The 22,158-nt window shown below is 38.0% G+C and overlaps 1 protein-coding gene across 7 annotated transcripts in view; it reads right to left on the minus strand.

Annotated features, from left to right (window-relative positions):
- Positions 1–22,158, minus strand: part of CDC14B (cell division cycle 14B) — a 46,401-nt gene that overhangs the window by 19,755 nt on the left and 4,488 nt on the right. For all 7 annotated transcript variants that reach the window (XR_013943357.1, XR_013943358.1, XM_080573500.1 and 4 more), the window contains exons 2-7: positions 19,269–19,362; positions 17,158–17,233; positions 15,289–15,381; positions 4,590–4,666; positions 2,313–2,379; positions 793–855 (exon numbers count right to left, since the gene is read on the minus strand). Coding sequence is in view for 5 of the 7 variants with exons in the window: in XM_080573500.1 (XP_080429626.1) it covers positions 793–855; positions 2,313–2,379; positions 4,590–4,666; positions 15,289–15,381; positions 17,158–17,233; positions 19,269–19,362 (470 nt within the window). In the remaining 2 variants the exon portion in view is untranslated. The remainder of the gene's footprint in view (positions 1–792; positions 856–2,312; positions 2,380–4,589; positions 4,667–15,288; positions 15,382–17,157; positions 17,234–19,268; positions 19,363–22,158) is intronic.

Raw genomic sequence — 22,158 nt, forward strand, 5'->3', positions numbered from 1 at the left:
TCATCAAGAGGATGTCACTTGTTCTGAACCTCACTCCTCTTGTATTCTCCTTTTTCTAAATTACAGCTTTAGAACAATGCAGTTGGTATCCTTCAGATGAAAGGCAACTTCCAAGTTTAAAATGTTTATAGGTTACTAAATTACGACCTCACCTTATTTCTCTTCACTATTTAGATCATGATTTTTTAGATTCTAAGAACACCTGATTTTCTCTTTACAGATAACTAGTAACTTTGTATTTCTAACAGTGCACATAGTCAAATATCGTAGTCCTTTTTATTCATATTAGTTTCCCACGCCCCCAGGTGGATTTTGTAGTCTTGGAGTTTCCAAGTCCTATCTTCTTCACCTCAAAGAATGCTGTTATACCTTTGCCATGAGCTCATATATACATACTTTATCTGCTTTCTGGAAGTCAGCTAGACTTGGACTTGTATGCCCTCAAGTTTCCCATCATGATTGCTCAAGAATATGCAAGACCTCTAAAAAATGGCCAAGGAATAAATTCCCACTTCCCCGTCATTTTCCAGGGCTTTAATAAAAATGTGGAAAAAAAAGTATTTATTTCAATTTTGGTTTCTGCTTTTACCCCATGTTTGAGGCTGACTATGCTTAAATCTGACTTAATATGCTTTCTCTGACCATGCACCATTATTTAACAATCATAGTTTAAAGAGGTAAAACAAAAATGAAACCTAATACTACAAAAGAAATAGCACATACTGTATTATAAACAATTATCTTAGCATTAATAACAGCAAATGAATCAGAAGACTGATACTGAATACTTACCTCATAATGCTCATATTCATTTACATCAAACACATCGAAATCCAGAAAACCACACTGCAAAGCCTAAAATCCAGAATATAACTTTTAACATGACAACATCTTCTCAATGAGGACAGTTTATCACTGTGTTAGTGTACCAAACACTCCTTAATACCTGTTCTACTCTTTACGAGATTTCTTCATTCATTTGAAAACATACAAAACAACTGAGTCTTGGTGCAAAACAAATTTGTAAATTTTAATGTAAGTGAAGTTAGACAAGAAGGTCTTTCTGTTTTCACTGAATCGTTACAAAATTCCATACTACAGAAGTATTGTCTTTTTATTACTGCTATCAGTACAAAATGCCAGAGAAAAATAACTGGCAAAAAAATATCTATTTAAAATATAGGTACATTCTGAAGTCTGCATTCAAGCATTATAAATATTTGGTGCACGAATTATATTCTCTCTCATTAGGATTCTAATATCTTCACTAATTTAAAATTGGCTGCAGATAGACTATGTTCACAGTCCTTAGCAGACATTAGTGTGGTCCCTGATGCCCCATAATTATCCACAGCCATTATATTTAATATAGTATAAAAATGTAAACATTTGTATAACTGGCAGTTTACCCACTTGTAAAGTCAGAAAGAGCAAACACAGACAATCTCAAAACCCCAGATATTTTAAATATTACATTCTAATCTCCTCTTTCACTGTATAGCCCTCTATGGTTTTCTTTGCTGCTCGCCAGTACTGAAAAGAATAGCAATTCATCACTATTGACAAAGCAGCCAAAGTCAAAGCATACCAAAAAAAAAAAACCTGAAAATCTGCAAGAAGCTGGTTTACTCAATAGAAACAACAGTATTTGGTAGAGATGTCCCTTCCCCCCCTCAAAAAAAAGTTATGGGATGGAGACCTGCAGAATTCCCCATTTCACGTTTCCTTATTCATACAGACAAAAAAGAACGTAAACAAATTTCCCTTGCCCTGAAATGCCACATTATGTAACCACCGTACCGCAATAAGACATTATGTTATGATCATTTGTGGTTAAAAAGCAAACCACACACCTTTTAACATTCGTTGTACTTATATTACTGAAGCAAAACTACAAGTCATTAGTACATATTGAAAGTGCCCCCCCCCAGTAAGCATTGATAAGCAATTCAAAACCTCCTTCAAAGGCAATATCCAGCCTAAAATGTAATATCAGAGGGCCATTTGATAAACCTGTCACCCAGCTCTTACGGATTAGAGCTGCAAATGACTGCCCTGAGAAGATTACCTATATAAAACTCAAAATTTCCTCTTTAAAAACTTTGCTGTTTGATTAGATACAGTATCAGTTCACTTCTACGGATGTTTTATCTAGAAGTTTTGTTACAATGCATAATACATAGTAAGGTAGACAACAATCAGAAAATCTTCTACTGTACAGCTCTACTTGGCTCCTAACTTCCTGAGCCTTCTCTTCTGGCAGAGAAATATTTAACTGACCTTTTGCAATAAGAAAATATTGTTCAACTTACCTTGCTTATTGCATGAAAACAGTCCAGCAATGTTAGATGAAAACTGCAAGTACCAAATGAAGCATCCCTGTAACGTATGATGTCCAAAATTGTTAAATTTTCCCATTTGAATCCAAGTGAATGCAATTAAAGACACTTCTCTAAAACAACTTTAAAAGATAGCTTCAATATAATCTCTACTATAACAAAAATAATTGTCAGATAATTACTTCACTTTCCTGCCTTATATCTTATGATAATAACAAAATATAAAATGCATTATGATAACAGATTTAAGACTAAGATTATTCCAGTTATACTTTTCAGAAAAAGTGACATGTTCAATTCACACATCAAAGAACACACATATCTGAAAAACAGAAAGAACTCCTTATGGCAAAAGCTAATGTTTAAATTAGTACTGTATTTAAAACATACACTCTTAAAAACATTTTCTTCAGAAGTTCATTTGCAAAAAAGTCAAGTTGTAATACACTGCAATTTTTTTCTTCAAATTCCATTTAAAAGAAAAAAGATCCTGCAGACATGCATTATTTTATATATATGCAAAGAGCACCTTCTTAATACGTCTGTCGAGATACACATTTGTATAGATGCATGAAGACTTTTTTTAAGAGGCATAAAATAGTTTATGCTTAAACTTGAGAAAATGGTTTTCAGCAAAACCCTTTCTTTCAACTACTGCTTTTTAAACCTTCTTGGTACAAGAGCATGTTCTTGGTACATTACCATTACTGAATAGGCACTGTAAAATAAGTATTCTACAGAAATACTACAGTCACTTAAAAATAAGTTTAACTTGAATCTGTATCAGATAATACTATGTCTTGGCAGAACACCTACTTCTGTAACCATGCAGCTCTTATCAAGAAACATAGAATCATTAATATTACATTAAAAGTAAAAAATATTCCATTTTCAAATTCAAGCTGAGAGAAGGAAGAACTTCTGAAGAACCTGAATGGCTGCCTCTCGTACTTTATCTATACCTTTTTCTCCCTAATGAATCAGTGTGAAGGCAGAAAAAGAGTCAGCAGGTGAAGGAAATAACAGAACCCCATCCAGGTAAGCGAAAAACATTCTTTGCCAGCTGCTAACAAGTTTTCCTATTGATTGTGACAGAAGTAGCAATTACATGTCTTTTTATTAGTCTATGGCAAGATACTGTTTTTTTGCAGAGATGAAGATGATCTGATGGGAAGAGAGCCCAGAGCAACCTCTCAGTTGATCACTCATGTAATACAAATTCCTATATTTGGTTTAATTGTACCAGTAAATTCAAGAAAATGGTAACATTCCCAGACACTTCAGCATACTGTCTGCTTTATCCTGGGGGCTTCAGAAGTCAACTCTTAATAATTTTAATTGCATAACACATCTTTGCATTTTTATTCAGTAGTGCTATCGAAGTGATGATCTGGGGATTTGGGTAGGCTGTATGACCTGAGTGAAAAGCTACTATCTCTGATATCCACATACATCTTTAGGATTTTAAGAAACACAAATCTTCTGGATCTCCTTGAGGACTTATTTTTTCCTTCTGCAAATATGAAAAATGGAATTAAAAAGAGAAATGGGATGACGGAGGTATGTACATTATTAAATAGAGGTTCCACTATACACTTGTACTGTGGCAGTTGGGGTGGTGGGAGAGGTAAGTAAAGGAAATTCAAATCGTGAAAAGCCCAGCTCTTGGCAAGGGTGCTAAAACAGACAAACAAGAAAGTACTGAATTAATCATCCCATAACAATATACTTGGACAACAAACTTGCCTTCTAAAATTTTTTGGCCATTTTCTGCATATTGAGACAGACAATAGAATGTTAGTTTGGTCCAACTTTTTAAAAACTCTTTTTTGGAAGAACTGATGAAGTTGTTCCTCCATACTATGGATCGACTTTATTTGCCACTCTAAGCAACATAGTACATACCACAATGAGAAGTTTGTGGTCTGAAAAAGCTAGGATTATATTCCCTCAGGGTTGAGCAACAACAAACCAGTATTTTTATACATTTCCTCATTGGTAAAAAGACATACTTAAGATGTTTAACAATCAACTACCAGCACTAAAACACTGCCAAGTAGGAAGCAATATAGATCAAAAAGCTAAACAAGAGTGTACGTGAAGCAGTGTGGCTCCTTCACCTTCTATATCATTACACTTCAGAACTACCAGTTCAGCAGCCTGCACTTTAAAGATCAGGCAGTGAACATGACCTTCCACATTTTAAAACTGTAGGGGGGAAAAAAAAAGTTCCAACATCTTATTATTTACCTGAAAGGAAGATATGAAACGCTTCCAGCCAATATAAGCCTGTACACATCTTCTGGTGATTCTCTCAGGTATATTATCTGTTTTTATGGGAGAAGAGGGAAAAAAATATTTTAAGATTCATATGAATAACTTCAAGTCCCTTGTTTACTACACGTAGTATAATTATAAAACACAAAGTTCGAAAGTGCTGGGAAAGAATGCCACCAAGAACAAAAGAAGGCAAGTGTGCACCAATAAAACTAATACAGAGCAAAACAATAAAAAATAGTGGTCAACCTATATCAACATATATTTTTAAGCAAAATTTATTTGCCCGGTTTGTTCAACTTTCAGCTAGAGTGAAAAAGCTTCTGTCTTTCTAATTCTTCCATGTTTCTACTGCAACTCTGCAGGGCCGCTTTGGAGAACTATTTTTTTTCTGTGTATTAAACTTTTGTGATGTAAATCAAAATCCTAAAACCTTCAAAGATATCAGCAAAGAATTATCTGGTTTACAAAAGTGTATGTACTCAACAGACAAGACTAAAGCAGTAACTTGTACATGTTTTGATTTTCCTACACGAGTACGTTTGCATTATTCTAAATCCTATTCTTCCTCCTTTGTACTGGTGAGGCAGTGTCCAATAACTAAATCCAGATGTCATAAAGGGAAAAAAAAAAAAAAAAAAAGAAATCTGTCGCTCGTGACACAAAGTCCTAAGAACAGAATGAACATACCTGAAATGCTACATATCAAAATTTCCACTGTCAAAGCTACTCAGAAAAGAATTCAAGGAAGACCAACTCATGACACTATTCACGCGGTCTTCCCTTACAACACACCTCTCTCTCCTGGATAGCCCCTAACAATAAGGTTTGCTTAGAGAATACTGTAAAACTCCTCTATTATCACATCCTATAATAATCAAGACCAATCACCAGCATGGCCAAGAGAAAACAACTGTTAACAATAACAATGTGGGGATTAATATGTCATTGTTCAATAACTTCATGTTAATAGTTTTTCTTTAGAACTGCATTAACTAAGCATTAGAACACTCCAGGAAGTTATTTTTTCACTAAAGTTCAGCAAAATTATTTACATCTCTTATATTAATGACCTTTTTTTTTTTTTTTTCCATTAAGATTTAGGAATCCTAATGCTAATGCGTATTTGTTAAATACCCCCCAAAATTTAAGTCTGGCATTTTTGCTTTGCCATTTTTTTTCTTTTAAAAGTTGGTGTTGTCTTTCAAAATTCTTTTATACAGCCACAAAACCAGTTTGAACAAATAGTTTAATATCTCCTCAATATCTTCTCTGCACAAACATACATACATTCTTGCGAGGTGAAAATGGGAGGTGGAATAGATATTGGGGGGGGGGGGGGAAAGCTTGAAATATCTTCAACAGACGGCTAAAACATACATGGCAACAGGTGACCCCTCTTGTTTCTCCTCTATTTGATTACTGTTAAGTATTTTCTGAGCATTCTTCCTGTGCAATTAGCAAAACCAAAAGAAAAAAAAAACATCTGTTTTGTTTAAGTAGTTTAGTAAGGTAATGAAAAACACACCTTGCATGTATGTGTGTGTGTGTCTTCACTAGGGTGGAGTAAGTGAATTTTGCATTTAAATTTGCAAACATACGTCCAGAATAAAAAAAGAGATTTAAAAAAATATAATTAGATGGATAATTTAAGAGCTCTTCCTCAGATGCTCAAGTTTACGTTCTATTCTGCAGGCATACATTACACGCAATTCATTGCCTGAATTGGTTACAAAGGTCATGTTTCAAAAGTTTTCAAGTGGTATGCTTTGATACAGTCATACTTTGCATCTCACAGCACAACAAACACGGATTTCCTACAGCCATATAAGACAGCACTTATCAGAGAAAAAGCCCTGCCTCAGAAAAAACTTACAAACCAGAGACTCAAAATAGCATTAACGAATAGAGAAGACTGAAATTAAACAGCAGAAACAGAGTTTGTACCCAGAAATGAGTCACCTGGAAAAAAGTTGGTATTCAGTGCTGCCAGGCTAGGTAATACAGAGCAATACTTTTACAACAGGCAAATAGAAACGCAGCTAACAAATGCAGCTTCCCTGTAGCTCACAAAGGGAAAGGATTCCTCCCAAATCTCAGCTGAGCTTTTACCAGTTTCTTGAACAATACAAGCTTCAACACAGGAGCATCTGTTTGCAAATCTAACAGCAACAAGGGGAAGTTTTTGCCCTAACAACATTATATTACAGTAAGTCTAAATAACACCACATAGTATTGAAACTTGCTAGTTCTTAAGCACAGCTCAAACTTCTGAAATGGCGTTACTAGTGAAGTTGTTAGAAATACCATGAAGACGTACGCATGCACAAGTGTATGGACTTTCCTTGATACAGTTACACAAACACTCACCACAGACAAGGACACTTAAAAAAGCCAACATGACAGAAAAAAAAAAAAAACGAAACTGTGCACTGGAAAGTCTACTATCGTTTAGTACATACAAAAAACACACTGTGAGGAGATGGCATTTTTCAGTGCAGACAAACTTAAAGGAACAAGTACTAAGCAAAAATGCACAATACTTCCAGTACATCTGAAACAATATACAGTATATTGAAGTATACTGAAGGAAGCTCTTTTATAGAGTTGGATTACTCCTAATTTTCTGAAACAAAGAGAGATCCTGGTACACTTCAGCTGTGACACTACTACACACTTAAGATGTGATGTGTGAACAGAGACAGCAGTTGATGAAATGGACAGATAGGAGTTCTCAGTGAAAAGTGGCTTACAAAAACACTGGGTTAATAGGATGGTACCTGGGCAGGTGCAATGGTACCAGGTGCTTCAAAGGGAAGAATGGCATTCAACCTCTAGAGAGAAGGGGAAAGACCACAAACTGATACCTAGTTCACAAGGAAAGTATCCTAGCAGTAACACAGCAGAAGTAGTTGTGACAGTCAAAGTGGAGACAGGATCAGTGCTGGCACAGTTTAAGACCACAAGAGAACACACCAAAAAATCTTGGATGTGTGCAAGGCTGAATGAAGGACAAACCTGAGTGAGCCTGGGCTCAAGCTATTGGTGAACCATACTCCAAATGCAGAAAGTAACTGTAGGTGAGACTAAAGGAGTGGGACAAGGAGCAACAGATGTCAAAGCAGCAGGGGCCACATCTGCATTTGGATTAGCGCACAGCAGCAGAAATGCATCTGCACACCAAAAGCTGGCTATGAAGACTTGACGTCTGTACTGTACACTTCCGATGTTTTTTAACTGCAGACTAGTCCTAGTCTGGTCCTGTGGACTGGACACCCATTACCTGCTGGGATTGCTTCCAGACCGCTCCACGTAGCGAGCCAAAATGAAGTGAGCAAGGATATAAGGAGAGATTCACTTCAAACACGCACTCCTGATACAGACTGAAGAGGTAATACAGACACACTGAGAAATACCTCATAGTGTAAGGTCAGAGTGGCAGCCACTCTTTCTGACCAGGAGGAGGTCATTAAATCCTTAAAGATGAATGATTTCACTGGAATGTTGTGGGTGAATAAATTATAGAAAGGCAGAGAATGACAGACAGTAGAAATGATTAGAGAGACCTCTGGCAGACAGAATTGTTGGAAGTAAGAAGAGGTTTTTAAGGCAGTCAGCAGAACTGAAGACTCAGAAAAGATGAGTATGGAAACGTTGAGCTGATGAATAGCAAAACAAAGACATTTCCAGACATATCTGTATATTCATAAAGTGTGTACAAGGGAAAAGACAGAAAATGAGAAGAGACATGCCTCTAGAAATATACATCATTTGAAACCAGTTTGACTAGATGCTGAATCTAGGCTTGGCTACTTACATTTCTGCAGTGCTTTCTAAGATTACAGAAACTTTCACAAATAAAGCTGTTTTCTGAAGCTAATGCCAGTAAAACAATCAACAAGAGTTACTATTAAAAGGATGGGTCACTGTAAATTTAAAGCAAATATATCAACAGATATTTTGCATAAACTAGTATTTTCTGGGGTGTTTTTTGTCCACTCTTGTACATACAAATGGAGAAACATCTATTCAAATACTACATTTATTTCCCAAAGGGCTCCCTTCCTGAAGGCCAGAAAAATACTAAACAAGCAGCTTTAAAAAAAAAAAAAAAAAAAGGAAGAAAATTCTGTTTTCTGGAGACGTGAATGAAATTGTGCAAAAGTACAGTAGCAGTGGTTTTAGAACTTTCCTACAATCATATACAAGTGCAGATCCATGTACACAGATCCCTATATACACACACACAAAGAAAATACACACAGAAAAACTCTTAAAGGCCTTTAAAAATCTTTTTCTTAAGTATGTTCCAGTAAAATTGTTATAAGGAACTGACATCTTTCAGAACAACACACTGTTTATCACCCTGTATAAACACTTGCGTACCACCTCTTTAAAAATTTGTTTTCCTTATGCAAACAAACAAAAAAAATATCCTACTGAACATCAAAATACAGCCAGAAATTTGCCATTAGCAGTTGAACCACTAACATTGCTCTAATCATCCTTTTCATTTAGGACATCTGTTTCTGATTACGGGACCGCATGTAGCTCTGCAAACGGTCAAGAGCCATCCAAGCGCCGAGCACTGGGAAAGGTACACTCGAGCACTGCTCCTGCCAACATCGCCATGTTGTCCAACAACCACTGTAATGTTCACTGAGTGAAATGGAAGGGCTTGCAGCTCTTGGCTACTAATTCCTCATTTATGAGCACTTAAAATCAACCACAGAATGACAGTTCTTGTGGCAAGCTGTGTTACTGTCTGATTCACAGTACTGCTTTTGAACTAGTCCTACTTTAAACAGAGGCCTCCCACATTAGTGTTACGACCTTGAAAACAGTATTCACAATAGGATGAGAATTATTCCTGGTAGAAAAAGGAAACAAGGCTTTCGTTAAAAAAAAAAAAAGCATCTTCATCTTCGAAACATGGATTTACTAAGCAAAATAGTAATACTGAACCCAAGACAAAACATGTTTGACAATAACGATCTTTGATACAATTTGTTGCTTTTTCAGGAAAATGAAATAGGCTATTTCAATATGCTATACTGTTAAGAAACTGTATTGGCTCAAGTCTGCAAATAACACTTTAAATTCACGTTGATGAAGTGCTTGGTGTAATCAACTTTATTTTCCTGCCCACCCTTAAGTGCAAAATCTTCTTAAAGTTGTTACCTAAATCACACATTTTACTGTAGTGACATAAAAGCTAGAAAACAATGAGATGATCCAATTTAAACTGCTTGCAAGCATATTTCATGTAATACAACTGTATTCCAGAATTACCAATATTACCCAAAGTAATCTGAACCACAACAACCTGCAAAAAAACACAAACCACCCATTCTGAATAAATACAATAACTATTACGTTACTAAACTCAAAACAAAAGCTCACACACATGCATCATTTTACTATAACTTAAAAGTATTAAATGTTTTGTTATAAAAACCTCGACGAATATCCTATCAGTTAATACATTAAACCTTCTAGCAATATGCCTTAGAAGAAAACGTTACGTACAGAAAAATTAAAACAGAAATTTATTAGAATAGAAGGTTCCTGTATGGATTTGTGGCATACTGAAGAAATGCACATGTAGCCAACAGTCCCTTTATTAGCAGAAACACAGTTGTTAAGTCGATAGATGTGGCAGAGAGAGAATAACTGCCTATTCTCTGGCAACTCTCCTTGTTCATCACAAATGAAAGCAAGAAACCTCCAATTACTTTTTAAACAGTGGAGAGGAGGCACAGAAAACCCTGCTAGCTGGGAACATCAGTACTTCACGACAACTAAGAAAGCAAGCCAGTACTACAATGAGGGACCCCCCGAGAGCAACCCTATGGAGACAAGCAGTCTGGTAAGAACATGGTGAGGAAGAACCAGTAGAAAAAGCAGGAAAAACTGCCATCATGAAAGCTAATCATGATTTCCAAAGTACAATTCAGACGAGGTAGTTTTTTAGAGGACTTGAACACAGAGAAAGACAAAAGGCTTGAGGCAACATTTGCTTAAATGAAATGCCAGTACTTCTTTGTCCATCTCCTCTTTGCTATTCACTGGTCAACCATAAACACTCAGCACCAAAATGTAGCTGAGGGTAAACACAGTTTACCCACCACTAATTTGAGCTCTGTATCAGTTACCCATTTACTACTACTCAGCTTGGACCACTAAGTAAACAGATTTACCTCCTTTCCTACTGCATAGCCAGAGATAATTCTGCAAGTGCCACTGTAAAAGCAGAACAGTTCAACATTACACAGTCTGGTTCTAATTGCTTCTACAACTTCCAACTCCTACCCCACATTAGGCCCACAACTAGGAAGGACACTAGCAAATTGGAAAGGCAAAAACAGTACTACGGATCAGAACGGATGAAGGAAACGCTGCTTACCCTGAAGAAAGAAGATGAGAAAATAGACAAAGTACAGAGATGAGTCCTGGAGAAGGTGACCTGAATTACAGCAGTTCATGGGGCGGTACCCTCGGAGGGTCGCCCTCCAAGTACATAATTAGTGCCAGGCCTGAGAAAAGAAACACTGTTACTAAGTTAATGCAGCCAAGGGGAGAGGGGGGAGCTTGGGAATTAGGTGGACAGGGCACAGAGGATACATTTTCTTTCTTAATACAGAAGGAGCAATGGTGGAAGAAGCAGACTTTCCTCACCCACAGCCAAGTCCTGGAGAAAATCAAGAGAAGCCACTGTAGAGATCAACTCAGAAGATCACTGCTGCTTTGGTAGAGTGGTAAGGCCTGAACAGTGCAGACAGCTTACAAGGAAAAGCAATTTTTCTTTAGAAGGTGAAGAACAAAGGTGGTTTTTTCCCCATCCCTTCTTTCCCCTCACCCCTTCCACCCCAAGTAAAGTTTAAACATTCAACCCCAACACACCACATCTGGCTATACTTTGTGTGGCTGAACATGACCAATTTATGCTAATCTACACAGAATAATATTATTCCCATTATGCATTATGTTATCTGTAAAAATCAAACAAAATACAGAATTAAAATAGATGGAAGATGAACAATATAGGGATTAAGAACTAAATTGTTAAGATTTACTCTAAAAAATCATATTGTACTATAAAACTACATATATAACAGTGTATTGGAAACTTTGTTCTTCATCTTTAAGGCCATGTTACATTGAAGAGCCCTGTAGCTTGAGTTAGGCTGTGCTGTCACATCAAAGTACACCTGGAAGGAAGCAGCAGATGCGGGAGGGGGAAGAAAGAAGTGTGTAGCCTGGATGACCCCTTCAGAAACTATCTCCACTAAAGAGGAAAGAAAGACAAGTTAGATGAAGATGGGGGAGTGAGAACATTATAACACATCAACTGCGAAGGAAAGACTGGGAACAGACTTTGCTTGTAAAACAGAACACTAGAGCTGCCCTTACACTTCACCACAGTTAACGAAGACTTTTGTAATTGCCTTAATTGTCAAAATGAGCATACCCCCACACAATTAATACACACAGACATATATATATTTTAACAAAAGATGTCAAATCATAAATCATGCCAATATATCCCAATTCCTTTAAGCAGAAGTCAAATAACATTCTGTTTAAGAATATAAATTTAAGGTCATTGAGCCTTTAAAAGACAGACTTCCAAGTTGCTAGCATAAAAATATTGAGAGTTTACGAAGACATGCAAGTGCCAGAGGAGAACTAGTCACATACATTTAATTATAGTTTAATGTAGTCATGTGGTCAAGTGTGATTGTATTTAGAAAAAAAAAAAGTACAAAAACACAGAGCACACAAACTTACTGTATCTGTGCTATTCCTGAAAGCCATCAGCCTGCTATTCCTAACAACTTAAAACATCTGCATCTACAGAGCACCTTGCACCCAAAACTATGCTTACATCAAAGGCTTTAAAACACACACAGCGCTACTTTCATGACTAAGTCTACGGAGGCTACTTCTATTTACTTCCTTGCTCTTCCCACCTGAACTCCTTCGTGATGCACTGCCACACAGTTCCTCAACCTAAAGTAAGTAGTTGATGTGGGAACCCACCATGAAGCTAAAAAAGAAAAGATATCGAACAAGAAAAAATATTCAACCCACAGAAAACAAAATAAAAGGACGATCTACCACTGACACAGCACAGGACCAGAAATTAAAAGATAAAATTCAGTTCAAGCAATGAACAACATTACCAACAGGACAGGGTCTGATCAATTAAAATTACAGAAAAGCTTCTTGCAGTTTTGACTAATGGCTAGATAGATCCTTCTTCATCAAAAAAGCAAAGCACTCTGAACTGTAAAAGTAGCTGGATGCTTAAGTCTACATATGTTTAAAATAAAAAAGGCCTCAATATATTTCCTTCCAGTCAGGAAGTATGATTACAGACACATATTGTTCAGACATTCTGAGCAGATCCTAAGCCACTGCTTGCCTCAAAGCGAACAACCCAATTCTCCCTGCAGAAAGGAGGAATGTGGGATGCGTATGCCTGAATACTTCAGCGCTGTCTGCTGTAATTAAGCCTGCTTCTTCAGGAAAGATCAAAGGACACCGTGGAAAAAAAGTAAGCCTCAGGGGCACAGTCTTTCTTTTGTGATCTTCTTTCACTGGAATACCTCCCACATCAATCTGTGAAGAAACTATATCCTACTTTACAGAAAAAGCAGTACCAAACCCAAAGTCTATTGCATTTGGGAGAAAATCGGGTTCTAGCTTAAGTGACCTCAACATCTACAACTTGTGATTATTCAGGAGAGACTCCTCCCCACTCAATGAGGGGATGAATACTCCCACAGGGCTTCACTTTGCTGTTGGTTCTTTAAGGAAAACTGCAGAAAGAATCAAACTGTACGATGCAAAAAAACGAAGTGCAGGTTTCTGAATTCTGAAATTATCTGTTATTTTGCCTAGCCGTTTTCTGCCATACTTCAGCTGTCTGCAACTTGCCCTCCCACATGCACTGGCTAGTTGGTCATGATCTCTCTTCATACCTGAGCTGAAACTGCGTTAGCATCCTTTCTGGGCTCTGCAACTTCCGTATCCTTCACTGTGGTTCTCTGAAGCAAAAACACACTACTACTGTGTCCAATAGCCTCCACTCTTTATTACTCTGCTTTGCACTGTCATAATCCATAGAAAGACCTTATGTATTTATCCAAGCCTGTTCAAGCATTCCTTCCAACTGCATATTATTATTGCAACACGGCAGGGCTAACGGACAATCACAGATAAGATCTGTGTTAATTTATTTTTTGTATACTTTTGAATAGCCAACCATATAAATAGCCATTTTCTCGTTAGATTGTTTTGCTGTCAGTTAATTTTCTGTATTGTGGATTCTGCTCAAAATGTCAGGTGTTGCACTGCACTGTACTACTACACATATTCAGAATGATATTTTAGGGAAAAATGAACACTTCCTTCCAAATAATGGCTGGTAACTGAAACCAGTCCACTCTTGCTTCCTAGACCCATGATACGATGAAGTTACTGGAAAGAAATAGTCTTCCTAAACGCTGCAGCTAACTAGTTATCATATTGCCTTAACTGCAAACAAGTTTAGTAACTCATGTTGCCAGTTTCCATGTGGTTTAAGAATACATTCCTAAAGCTTCTGCATTTCAAATACCAGACTGTCGGATTTTGAAGTCTAGATCTTTATTTATAACGATTACTGTAGAAAACAGACAACAGAGAAACCCTGGGGAACAGGAAATGGATCTCGTGCATAATGTAGAGAGGCAGCAAGGACACTGCCAGCATCAGAGCAAGTACTGTATCACCCTGCGGCTGATAAACCAGGATGACCTAGGGCTACATGAACTCAGACCCCTCAAATCTCCAACATGAAAAAAACACGTAGGTTTTCACTTTATTTCATTAGTAAGTGAACAAGAGAGATGGTTACTATCACGGTTTATTACCAGTCAAAGCACAACATGAATATAATACATCACACATTTCATTCTTAAGCTGTCAGCATTTTAATCCCTGACTATACTTTTGTGTAACAAACACCAATTCTATCAGATGTAGTTGTGATGTAAAGACTGTAGTTTTTTCCCTTTGTGGTCAGGGACCTGACTCAGTACATTCTCAGCCACCTCATACATTCCCAGGCTTTACAGTGTCTCTAAACCTACCATATCATCTCACACCTTCTCATAGATTAACTGAAGAGATCAACTTAGATTAGAAAAGAAGAAAGTGGGGAAGAAAAAGTATTTTTAAATGTGAATGCAATGGGAAATGATATACCATACTTTGTGCAAGAGAATATTTGTCTATTTTAAAAACCAAAAAAAGTATGTGGGTGAGTGGGGGAAAGGAAAAACATCAAAAAGCAGTCATTTTTTCTAAATGAAAATATTCATAAATTTTATGAAATTAAAAAAGAAAAAGAAAAAATCATAAAACTCAGATTTTTTTTCAGTGGTGGTCTTAGTTCTTAGGAGCACAAATTGCACTGGAGAGGAAAAAAGCAAAACAAAAACCCAAAACACATACCTACTAGACCTTAAAAACTCTTAGTATGTGATACCTTATTGCAAAATACATTGGTAGAAATATTACTCAAGAAAAAAGAAATGCTTTTATCTTGCTGTTTTAAAAAGTGAGTATGACAGAATGAACACATTTAACCAGCTGATATAATGGAAAAAATTTAAATACTTACTGCGTAGGAACCTATGAGGAATGCAGCATTTGCTTGTTTTTTCTGATCAAAGCCAGTATAATGAACTATTTTCTTCCTTATCAATGAAAATGACTGTATCAAGAAATGAACAAGATTATAATTTTGCAGCATAAACTTTTCATGACTCCTTTTGTAAAATTAGAGGAATGCAATGCTCAGTTCACCCTTTCAGCCATCTGTATTCAGAGGACCAAGCAGATGAATCCCTCAAAAGCTTCAGTGGACTCTACTGTATTCCCACCTACATTGTTTCAGTATTTTTCCCCAGTATACCGCCTAAACAATGTTTGACACAAATTACACTATTTTTTCTTTTTCTCCTTGAATGCATTTAATATTTCTGACTTCAAGCCCTATGCAATAGACATGCAGTTATGAGAAGTAAATACATTACATGGCAGTAAATACATGACATTCTCAAAAACGTCACAGACAAGTTAAGGTCTTAACAGCTTTAAAAACATAACTTATACTTTTTTAAAGAAATTCAGACTCTACATAAATCAGTTTTCTTCTAATAGTTGTTTCTGAAGTAATACTATATGAGAAACACTAGAAAAGGCTTAAATAAAAACCTTTTGAAAGGTTTTTTAAACTTAATCAGAAATAACTTTTAAAAATTTTATCTCAGTGTTTGGCATGTAGTTTCTCCAATTACCTTAGAGAGGGAAATAGCATTACCAATAGAAAGGACATCTGTAATAGCAAAACCTATCCCTGAACTTGCCCTTGAAACAAATTTTGGTGTGCTTGAAACTTGATTGACGGCTAAAGTGTCATAAAGTATTACTATTTAAATAGCGGTCTTACTTGCTCAAATACTATTCAGCACGCTTAAAACAAATAAATTCCGGATAACTAACAGCAGTATGTCCTCAGCAATCTTCATACACCTGTCCAGTAATAAACCCATCATATTCAAAGTGATTACAATATATAGACTTGTTGCTTCAGAGCACCCTGCAAACAGAAATCAAAGAATCTTGTCTCAGGTAAACCTGTTCTTAGTGCCACTGGGACCAAGTGAGATTGAATTATGCAAACTAATACCAGTGACAGACACCAAGCGATGCCCCCTGCCAAAAAAAAAAAAAAAACAGCTCTATTAAACTATAATGTTCTGCATGCTTCCCAATTTTCACAGTTCAGTGTCTCTTTCAAGATCTAAGCAGTTTTGAAGAGGCAAACTGTGATTCACATTAATGCTAATAAGCTTTTTATCTGCCTAACAGGTTTTATAGTCCAATTTTTGTTAGAGGTCAACTAACTTGAAGTCATTAATTTTAATTAATATAGGAACTCTGTTTTAAAGACATTATGCTCAATGGAGAGTCAATTCTGAAAATTACTGAGCATCCCTAAGAGAAGATAACCTATAGTGGGAACATGACAGTCTCCTTTAGGACCATGCTATAAATGCTATTAAAGATCAAATGTGTCTTCTTATAAAAAGAGATGTCAGTACCAGAACAGAAACCAGAGTCAAAAAAACCTGCCACCTCAAATCAAAATGTGTTGCGTTCAGGCTGTCAATATTGTCAGATTGCTGAGAAGACTGAATTCCAGGAGGGGAGCTTTTCATTCAGAGAAGTCTGTATCCATTTAGCAACTAATCTTTTAGGAGCTTAATATTAGTTACTGTCACTTGCAACTTCTGGATCTTAAAGGCAAGCAGTTCTTCACTCCTAATCCTCCTGCTCCCCAAATATACCTGGATGAAATTTAGCATGCATTTTCAAAACTTAGCTTGCTTACAAATCCAGGAAAGTACCTCAGCAAAAAAAATCTGGGCCATTTGTTTTTGTTCTTTAAAAAGACAAGAATATTAAATACAAAAACAAGTGTTACCTTTAATTTCTTATTTAGTTTGCAGCAGTATCTGTAGACCATTGCCAGATTGAGTGGTCCAAAATCTGCATAAAAGCTATTTGGAGAAAGAAAGAAAAATTGTACATTAAAAAAAAATCATTTACACAGTTTAAGCCAGATGAACAAAGCGAGGAGTAGTAATATGCAAGTGCATCATGCTTCATTTTAAGTAGTTGTAGAGAGCAATAAGGTCTCTCTCCCCTGAGCCTCCTCTTCTCCAGACTAAACAACCCCAGTTCCCTCAGCCGCTCCTCACAGGACTTGTGCTCCAGGCCCTTCACCAGCTTTGCAGCCCTTCTCTGGGCACGCTCCAGGGCCTCGATGTCCTTCTTGTAGTGAGGGGCCCAAAGGTGAACACAGTACTCGAGGTAAGGCCTCACCAGAGCAGAGTACAGGGGGACGATCACCTCCCTGGTCCTTCCTGATACAAGCCAGGATGCCATTAACCTTCTTGGCCACCTGGGCACACTGCCGGCTCATGTTCAGGTGAGCATCGACCAATGCCCCCAGATCCTTTTCCTCTGCACAGCTTTCCAGACACTCTGCCCCAGTCCTGTAACACTGCATGGGGTTGTTGTAGCTAAATGCAGGACCCGGCACTTAGCCATGTTGAACCTCATCCCACTGGCCTCTGTCCATCAATCCATCCTGTTCAAGTCCCTCTGCAGGGCCTTCCTACCCTTCGGCAGATCGACACTTCCCCCCAACTTGGTGTCATCTGCAAACTTACTGGGGGTGCACCCAATTCCCTCATCCAGATCACCACTAATGGAACCCTGAGGAATACCGCTTGTGACCAGCCTCCAGATGGATTTAACAACATTCACCACCACTCTCTGGGCCCAGCCATCTAGCCTGTTTTTAACCCAGCAGAGAGTGTACCTGTCTAAGCCATGGGCTGCCAGCTTCTCCAGGAGAATACTGTGGGAGACCATGTCAAAGGTTTTGCTGAAGTCTAGGCAGACTACGTCAACAGCCTGTCCCTCACCCCCAGGCAGGTCACCCGGTCATAGAAGAAGATGAGGTTGGTCAGGCAGGACATGACTTTCATTAACCCGTGCTGAGTGGGCCTGATCCCCCGGTTGTCTTAGACATGCTGTATGATTACACTCGAGACGATCTGTTCCACCACCTTTCCTGGCACTGAGGTCAGGCTGACATGCCTGTAGTCCCCTGGGTCCTCCTGGGACCCTTCTTGTAGATGGGCATCACATTAACAAGTCTCCAGTAATCTTTTAACCGGAACAAAAACCTTTTCCCATTTTCCACACACCATCACAAAAGGAAACCGGAATACTCAAGATTTAAATAATTCTCAATATTATACCACTCTGTGATGACAATTTAGAAACTGTTTTAAGAGCAACCGAAATGGCCATCTTTAAAATAAGGCAACTAATAGTTACAAATATTTTGAAAATATGTTTGACTATTTACACATAGTGTTCTTTGTACACTCTACAGTAAAATACGTCAATTAAATAAAGATACAGCATGTGTTACTGCTAGAGAAAAGTGAACGCTGGGAATAAATATTCATTAGTAATTTCAAAAACAGTAAGCATGTCCTTGGTCAAAAACGTTTCAAAAATTAGTAGCATTCCAAATCACACACAAAGGCATATCCTGTTCACTGCAGGGGAAATAATATATCCATTCTTGGCTCATAACGGCTTGAATTAATTTTGCCAGCTTTTTCTCTTATTCTAGGAAGTTTAGACACTCCACTTCATACTTCAGCGACTAAAGACATCCCTTTCAGCTCAATAGTCCAAGTGCATTTCTGAATATATTGGAACATGTTGCAACAACGTGTCTTCTAACAAGAATGGGTATAATGAAAGCTTCTGCTCTGAAAGGATTTTTAAGAAATCCTGATGGAAAGCCAAGAAACCATTCTAAGACATATAAATCATTATGGCAGATAAGTCTGAGAGGACAGACGCATATAATTAGCTCTATAATGGAAATAGTATGTTTCCCTCAGCTACATTTAAAAACAGAATGTCAATTAGGCTGGTTCCTCATTACTGCTGTTCTAATTTATTCCAATGATCTGTAAAAAACAAAAAAAATAAGTCTGTACTTACTTCTCATACACAAGTTCATCGTCTATGCAGAAATAATGGGTATTTGCAGCTCCACTCTTTGGTTTTTGGCAGAGAATTGCAAAATAAAGGCGATCTGAAACGCAAGAAAACGTAGGGCTTTTATAAACAACCCACTTCTCCACAGCATGTTTGAAGTATTACCTGTCAGCAGAACAACTTTAAAAGGCTCAAGAGTGCTCCTCAGGTGCCAGCTAACAAGGCACACCGTGGGTGAGGGCCTGCGCTTGGCAGTGCTCCCTCAACCCACGCTCACGGGACCCTACCCTGCTCCTCCTGGTGTAGGGGCAAGCCACACTGCTGCTCTCTGAGCACCATGGCCCCCACCCGAGCACCACAGCCCCCATCTGGACACAGCACCTACGTTAAGCCCAGCAGTGAAATGCCCCCACACCTCTGTCTGGGCCTGGTGCCGCCATCACAGCCCAGCGGCCTCCACAGGGGTGCCTACCCTGCCCTGTGCTCACCTCAGTCGGGGGGGGGGGGCATGACAAGCACCATTGATATTCACATAGATACAATTTCATTTATTTTATTTTATTTTTTTATGGCCTGGGGAGCTGTAGGCCCATTGAACTTTAAACACTGACTGTGCTGCCGCTGTAAATTGCTGTGCTTCTGGTAATTGGTCAATAAAAATTGATGCCTTGCAGCAGCACAGCAATTCTTTTTTTTTGTTTTTTCCTTCCTGCTGAAAAAGCGTCATTATTGTAAAATACATGGAGTAAAATTCTAGCTTAAAAGGAACGATTATTTTTTTTTCTTTTTGCAAACTAGTTGTCCAGAGTGGATATATTTACTTTAATATCCAAACATCACCTGTATTTAAATACCAAAGCCAAACTTTTCTGAAAGAACAACCTCTTCCTAAGAGCAGAGAAAAAAATCACTGTTTGAAACGAAAATCCCCTATGACTAGCACTTAGAAATCATTGCTTGAATCTTGAAAAGATAAATTTGAAAATATAGTTTTAAAAATGCTGTAGAAGTACACCATGAAAGGAGTCTGCATGCCTGTACCTCGACACTCACAACAATATTTGGGGTGGGGCTGCAAACACCCCCACCAGACAGAATACCTCTGCTAAATGCAGATTTCCATACAATGCCAGCCCAAAGTTTGGCTTACACATTTACAGGCCAGGTGCAACCAGTGGGAAACGCACTAGTGAGTTTCCTAGTGAGTAGGTGCCTCAGCAAGTCCGGCACCTACTTCCTGTGGTCTCAGCTACAGCAAAAAAACCTCACAGATTTAATTTCTGATAGTCCCATCTTGCTGGCACGTCAGCTGCAATACTAGCTGGGAAGTGCAGCACTGCTTAGGAACTTCTGTAACTTGCAGCATTTACCAAAGCACCTCCGGAAAACTTGCCAAAGGAGAAAACCTAGAGAGTAATGCTGTGGGTTAAGAAGTGAATAAACTGGCCCCGAAGGAAAGTAAGTCTGGAGAAGCAAGTGTGCCAACACTCCACGTGGATGCAACACGTTCACAGATGGGCAGTCCTGGAAAAGTGCTCAAGCCGACTCCTCGGGGGCAGGAGCAGCACGGGGATCCCACAGCTCCCCTGCACCTGTCCCCACCATTGCATTCCTCCCCGTGCCATGTCAAAATGTGTTTGCGTGAATCCGAGACTGCAGCGGGTATGCTAGCTCACCTACAGAAAAATAATAATTCAAAAAAAAAAAAAAAAACTGCTTTGCTGGTTTACTTCCCTCTGCCCTGAAAATGAGCTCTAACATATGCATGGGGGGAAGGTCTGAGGGCCCATGAGGAAGCAAAAAGGAGAACTGAGAGGACATGATATCTAGGGATTGTGTTTAAACCGGCACTGGTAGATGAAACACATGTCAAACTACAGCCCTGAGCTATAATTTCACACTACTTCTAAACTGATTTAATGGCTAGCTGCCACCAGGTTTCTTACAAGGGAAAGTTTTCTTTTGGGTTAGATCGCTGAACCAGCCAGCCCACTGTGGGTTAGCAGTGGCCATACACTGCCACGATTTTTCCCTCAACGGCATCTGTCCTTTAGATCCACTCTAATTTTTGACTAAGACTGAGCTCTCGGTGCACACAAACAGCATTCACATTGAGGTCTGGGCAGAATGGCTGCAGCACTCAGACTGGCATGCTACCCTCTTGCATGCCAACTTCTTCACATAAGCTTTACATCACTTTTGAAAATATAAAAGCAATACAGAAAGAATAATCCGAAATCCTCAAAAGAAAGAACAAAAAACATAAAGAAATACATTTGAATAGGTCAAAAGCCTAAAATTTTTCTCCAAAACAAGATTTGGAGTACATGAATCACTTGTTTCCTCAGTGGTCCTACTTTTACTGAAATTTTTCAGCAGTTTTTGCAAAAATGTCCAGCAAAAATAAGAATTCATCTCTTCAGTGAACAATGTGCATGTGGCCTTTTGAATTGCTGTTAGCATTCAGTTCTGCACTGATGTATGTTTGGATCATGTTAATTGTAGCCATTCTTAAAACACCTGAAAGAATTTAGCAAGAAACTCAAGTTTAATGACTGTACAGAACTGCCTCACAATAAGAGCAGCGTGTGTCAAATTCCAATATCCTGACAAGCTGTCCCTTCTAGTGCACTACTAACAATCGCTCCCTATTATGTAAACAGCAGGCTCCATCTTTTTAAAGTGTTTCCTACAAGGAGATTTTAGAAATAAGCTGCACAGTTTTCTCCCATGTATTTACCTTTCTACTGGCTAACCAGCCTGATACCATACAAATGGTAAATTACTCACCATGTCTATTTTCACCCGGTGTTCTTTTTTTTTTTTTTTTGTTTTGTTTTGTTTTGTTTTTTGTTTTTTTTTGTTTTTTGGCAAACACATTCCCAGTTCTGTT

Source organism: Anser brachyrhynchus, assembly GCF_964034855.1.
Source record: "Anser brachyrhynchus genome assembly, chromosome: Z".
NCBI classification, from domain to species: Eukaryota; Metazoa; Chordata; class Aves; order Anseriformes; family Anatidae; genus Anser; species Anser brachyrhynchus.